The following is a 6,000-nucleotide window of genomic DNA, read 5'->3' as shown; positions in this document are numbered from 1 at the left end:
TAAATCTCTGCCCCCCGCCGTTAATTGTGGGGCTGAACCTGGCTGCCAAGGTGCGCATGCGTTGACTTGATTACCGTGGAGTTTAATTCACCCAAACCATAGTTACTGCACCTTGAAAAGCAAACCCTCTATTTCAAATTGCTTCCCATGCTTTAAATCAGGTTTTTTTTTCTTGGTTGCAATTAGGCAATCCTATCACCTGACGAGTGATTTTTTTTTTTGAACCTGCAGGTTGAGAGTCTTTTAAATTGAGGCGTGAGGTACTTGTCTGGACTTGCCCTGGTTTTGGTCATGTTAAGGCTTTTTTCCCACAGTTATCAGAGAGCGAAACTTCAGTTTCACTTGGCTCTGAATATGACACACAATTAAGTCTCGGTCCAAAAAAAATGTTGTCTATCACGCCTTGTTTTTTTTGTGTGTCTAATGTAAAATTCGGATGTTCCATTCGCTGTTGAGGTGTGCTGGTGTCAGCATTTTGACCTTTTGTGCAGTTAGATCGTAGTTACTAAGCTAAAGTTCTCTAAACTGGGGGAAGTCTCTTTTTTTGAAACTGATGACCCTTGCAAAACCAGAGTAAAGAAAACCCAAATCAGTATGAGAATGTGTGGTATAGAATGAATATCACTGCTATTCCTATTAGCAAATGTGTTGCTTTTAATAAAATTTGAAGGCGTGATTTAGCAGTCTGGCAAGGCTTGTGTGTGTGTGCATTATCTGATATGACTCTTCAATGCTGATAGTGTTGTAAGAGTTCCAGTAACACTGCCTGAAGAAGTGGCGTGTAGGTGTGTTTTGTTCCAGGATGCTTTTTCGCACCGGCCTTTGTCTGCAGGCAGGCAAATGTTCCTTTTCTTCTGCTGAGATTCATAGGATCTGCCCTCTGACACCCGATACTTGTGGGAGCAGTGATGGACTGGGACAGACAAAGCGTCTTGAAAGGGGTGCTGAAATGCAGTAAACCCCTGGGATTGTGCTTGCTCGGTGTTCAACTCTTCCACCTCGATGTTCTTCACTTACACCAGTGGCGGGGTCAAACAAAAAAAAAAGGAGCGCTCTCGACGTCTATTGTGCCGCGGGAATTGACAGCTTCTTGAGTTCTGAGTCTTGCTAAATGTGAAATATTTGAAGGTGGGGGAGGAGGGAGAAGGAAGAGAAGTGGAACTACAAGATCAAGTTAACTTGTGTGGGGGAAAATGTAATGGTATCTACACTTCCGACTTGGAGTGCGATGAGAACCTATTAATTTAAAAAATGGCCAATACAAGTTAATTAAAATACTGCTCACTCAAAACATAGATATTTAATTCTTTGCTTGATGCAGCAATGTAGATAATTTCAGGCTAGTGCAAGTATCAATTTTTTCTTGAATGGGCGTCTTTTAAAAGAATGCTGCTTTTTGATAATGTCTAACATTATTTCTCTCCCTTTTTTTGTCTTACAGAGATCCTACACTCTGATTGTGGAAGCCTGCGACTATAATAATGACACCAGTAAGTGTTCCAGTCAACTTGGGTTACAGATTTGTGCGTGCGGTATAAATAGCAGGGCTCAGTAAAAGCACCGTCGCATCATGTCACTTTTTAACTCAAAACCGGGAAAGGCTCCCGGTTTGGGTAAAGTGGAGAGGCTCTACGTAGATTAGGCAATTTTGCAACTCTTGGGGTGCTGGCTTGTAGGCAAGTCATTGTCACTGAAACATTTATTTTAATTTTTCTTCCCACTTCCCCATTGCCCCAGTTAAATTGCAATGTGGCTCTTCCGGTCTCTCTCTTGACACTTTATAACCCCCCCCACACACTTAAAAGTGATGGTGGAACCTAATTGTGGGCCTTCTTTCCCCCTGCCTGCCCTCCCTCCCGTTCCCACTGTTTGTGCATTGACAGGTGGGCTGTGGGGGAGGGGGGGTTGGAGGCAGCAAGCCAGGAGGAACATGCCTTACTTGGCAATCAGAATGGTTTTGTACAGATGATGGGTGATGGCAGGTGTTCCGGTTATGTAGACCCTGTACGGCCTTGAGCAGCAGGAGAATGCACAACTGTATATCATAAACCTGTAATGTATGTGCGGCGTGCATTCTCCCCGGCAGTGGCAACATTCTCAACTGTCCCTTCCCAGTCCTGGCCTGGTTCAGTTCTGGATTCTCAAGTGTGTGTATTTATAAAATGCACAGAAATTGAGATAAATCTATCTTGTCGTAGATGCAGTGAAACTAGATAAACATTAACATTTTTAACTGAAGATGAATGGACCTGTCCTCAAATCTCTCTCCCTCCCCACAGCCCAGTAAAGCTACCGCCCCTCAACCTATACCTGTGACCTCTTGTTCTAGATTGCCCCATACGGGGGAACATTTGGTCTACATTTACTTTATCAATCCCTTTTAAAATTTTATGTACCTTGATCAGATCCCCTCTCATCCTTCTGAACTCCAGCGAGTATAAACCCAAACTGTTTAATATCTCCCCATACGTCAACCCTTTCATCCCTGGAACCAATTTGGTGAACTGCCTCTAATTCTTCCTCGTTTGGAACACTGCTGTCACCTTCCAGTTGACCTTCTCTCTCCTTAAGGAGAACGATCCCAGCTTTTCCAACCGACCCATGTAACTGAAGTCCAGATATTACTGGGGATTATGAAAGACCAGTGGTTTACTATTGCGACTCAACTAAATCCTGAAGTTCTGCAAGGGCAAATCAGTCATTGCCCGGGATGCAATAATACCCCACCTGCCGTGAACGCTTCAACCAAATGGTATGATTTTTGTATTGTAGCCATCCTGTATCAATCTGGGCAAACGTTCTATGAAGGCGATGGCCTAGTGGTATTATCGCTAGACTATCAATCCAGAAACTCAGGTAATGTTCTGGGGACCTGGGTTCGAATCCCGCCACGGCAGATGGTGGAATTTGAATTCAATAAAAATATCTGGAATTAAGAATCTACTGATGACCGTGAAACCATTGTTGGAAAAACCCATCTGGGTCATTAATGTCCTTTAGGGAAGGAAATCTGCAGCCTTTGCCTAGTCTGGCCTACATGTGGCTCCGGAGCCACAGCAATGTGGTTGACTCCCAACTGCCCTCCAAGGGCAACTAGGGATGGGCAATAAATGCTGGGCCAGCCAGCATTTATTGCCCATCCCTAGTTGCCAGAAGTGTCCCAGAAATGAATTTTTAAAAAAAAAGTGGGGATGAGGAGATGACGGAAACGTCTGGGTGAGGCGGGAATGGTGGAAAGGCAGCAAATCTATTCCTGCTACACTTGGCTAAATGAGGGTAGCTTTTCTCTTGTACTTGAAACAATGGGTTTGGTTTCTGTGGCGATTTATTTTTCTTTCCGTAATGGCAGAAAGATGAGTCAAGGTTAGACTTATCCAGGGGCTTGCGAAGAATGGTTCTGACAAACCGTCCCAGTAAGAGGACTAGTTTAAGAGTTGGGGACGAGATTCAGTATAGCGGCAGCATAGCGGTTGGCACTGCTGTGTCACACCGCCAGGGACCCGAGTTCGATCCCAGCCTCGTGTTATGTGCGGAGTCTGCACATTCTCCCCGTGTCTGCATGGGTTTCCCGAGTGCTCCAGTTTCCACCCACAAAAGACGTGCTGGGTCGCATCATAGAATAGAATCCCTACAATGCAGAAGGAGGCCATTTGACCTATCGAGTCGGCACTGACCACAATCCCCCACAGGCGCTGTTCCCATAACCGCTCATATACCCTGCTAATACCCCTGACACTAAGGTTAATTTATCATGGCCAGTCAACCTAACCTGCACATGTTTGGACTGTGGGAGGAAACCGGAGCACCCGCAGGAAACCCACGCAGGCACTGGAAAAATGTGCAAACTCCACACAGATAGCAGCCCGAGGCTGGAATTGAATCCGGGTGCTGTGAGATAGCAGTGCTAAACACTGCCACCACGCCGCCCATGAAGGTGCATTGGCCATGCTAAATTCTCCCTCAATGTATCCGGACAGGCGCTGGAATGTGGTGACCAGGGGATTTTCACAATAACTTCGTTTTGGTGTTGATGTAAGCCTACTTGTGACACTAAATATCTAGACTCTTGTGCAAGTTCCTTTACTGGTTTATCTCGATTGAACGTGGGTGAAGTGTTTACCACCGCTTTTGGCTTGGAGGTTGGCCAATGGTTGTTTTGCCATGACAGCCAAGTTGGGAGTGTTGATGGATTGGTGGCAGGCTATGTGAAGTGGGATGTGTCAGTGTTCCATAACCTGAGTTGCCTAGTGTCCCGTGCAGTTAGAAAAATGGTGGATCTGGGCGTGTAAACCTTCCTTTTTTGTGTCAAAGGTGTGCGTTAACACCCAGAATGGGTTAGCGGTGCACATTCCTGCAGATTGCTTTAGTACAACGTGTCAATTTTCTCTCTCTCCGTCTTCTGACGTTAACCAATGGTTTAGAGTTTGTTTATTTGTTAGTGTCACAAGTTGGCTTACACTGCAGTGAAGTTACTGTGAAAATCACCTAGTTGCCACACTCTGTTTGGGTATGCTGAGGGAGAATTTAGCACGGCCAACGCACCTAACCAGCACGTCTTTGGAGTGTGGGAGGAAACCGGAGCACCCGGAGGAAACCCATGCAGACACGGGGAGAATGTGCAGTCTCTACACTGACCCAAGCCGGGAATCGGGGGGGGGGGGGGGGGGGGGGGGGCGGGGGTGTCCCTGCTAACCACTGTGCCACCCTACAATGGTTTCTGGTGTACACGTGCAAGAACTATCCCTTTTTTGCAATTTATTGCACTTAAATGAACGGTGTTAATTTGCAGGAAATCTGCCTGTTGTTTATCATTTGAACAGCTGTATTTTTGAATGATTTCACTATTTATGACGCCTCGGGCCAAACGAAGTCCCTTAGTATGTTTTTTAAATGCAGGTGGATATCTTTGGAATGTGCGATTGTTCTGAAGTGCAAGGTTAGGAAATAACTTTCTTACCACACCCTGTAATGAGCTGCTTATTATGCAGATTTGGAAATGAATACTTTTGCTTTTTCTCCCAAGGTCTGCTGGAGTGTGTGGGGGGGGGGACCCAAGGGTTGACATTCTTCTGTGTGGTTTGTCTGGGTGATCGGGTATGTTTTAATCTGTTAGTTTGGGAGTTGACAGTAGCTGAAAGTGTTGTGGGAACTTGCTGTGCATCTTCATTATAAATATCCTGCAGAGCTGTGAGGCAGCCGCTCGTTGGGTGGCATCTTTGGTTGGACAAGTGCCACTTTGGTAGATGTTTTTTAAATGGCCTTCCAGTTATGAATGCCCCAAAAAATGGGTGGCACAGTGGTTGGCACTGCTGCATCAGTGCCAGGGACGCAGGTTCAATTCTGGCTTTGGGTCACTTGTCTGTCTAGAGTCTGCACGTTCTCCCCATGTCTGCGTGGGCTTCCTCAGGGTGCTCCGGTTTCCTCCCACAGTCCAAAGATATGTAGGTTAGGTGGATTGGCCATGGTGAATGTATGGGTAACGGGGATAGGGCTGGGTCTGGGTGGGATTCTCTTGTCGAAGGGTCAGTGCAGACTTAACTGGGTGAATGGCCTCCTGCGCTGTAAGCATTCTATAACTGCTGGAATAGGCTTATAACAGTTTGAAGCAGTCAACCTATCTGGCTTCAGTTGAATTGGGCCTGCTGACTACGGGTCTGAGACGAGAGTTTATCATTAAAGTACCTGACGTACAGTAGCGCCGGCAGCATCTTTTAGAGAAATTAAAACCCTGCATAACTATCCTTGTGTTCATGTTGTTCTGTGGACACCAGTCTCTAAGCCGACATGTCAGTTACTTTGCTTCCTGCACTCAATTATGTCCGCTTACCAAAGCTAACCATATAGAGGTGACTTTTAAAAGTTCTCATAACATATTAGTAACTTGCGTTAAAAGAGCAACGTATCATTTTTCTGAAAAAGAGACGTGTTGTTGAATCTTTGCATCTTGCACTCATCAGGACAAATGCAAGAATGTCAAATTTCAAAGATCACGACAATATG

At 45.6% G+C, this 6,000-nt stretch overlaps 1 protein-coding gene across 1 annotated transcript in view; it reads left to right on the top strand.

Moving 5' to 3' along the window:
• Positions 1-6,000, top strand: part of jag1b (jagged canonical Notch ligand 1b) — a 65,184-nt gene that overhangs the window by 17,949 nt on the left and 41,235 nt on the right. Inside the window, exon 3 of the mRNA XM_078230345.1 lies at positions 1,442-1,490. Coding sequence (XP_078086471.1) covers positions 1,442-1,490 — 49 coding nt within the window. The remainder of the gene's footprint in view (positions 1-1,441; positions 1,491-6,000) is intronic.

This window comes from Mustelus asterias, chromosome 15 (genome assembly GCF_964213995.1).
Source record: "Mustelus asterias chromosome 15, sMusAst1.hap1.1, whole genome shotgun sequence".
NCBI lineage: Eukaryota > Metazoa > Chordata > Chondrichthyes > Carcharhiniformes > Triakidae > Mustelus > Mustelus asterias.
Note: the sequence above shows the minus strand (reverse complement) of the source record. Positions and strands in the feature narration are given on the sequence as shown.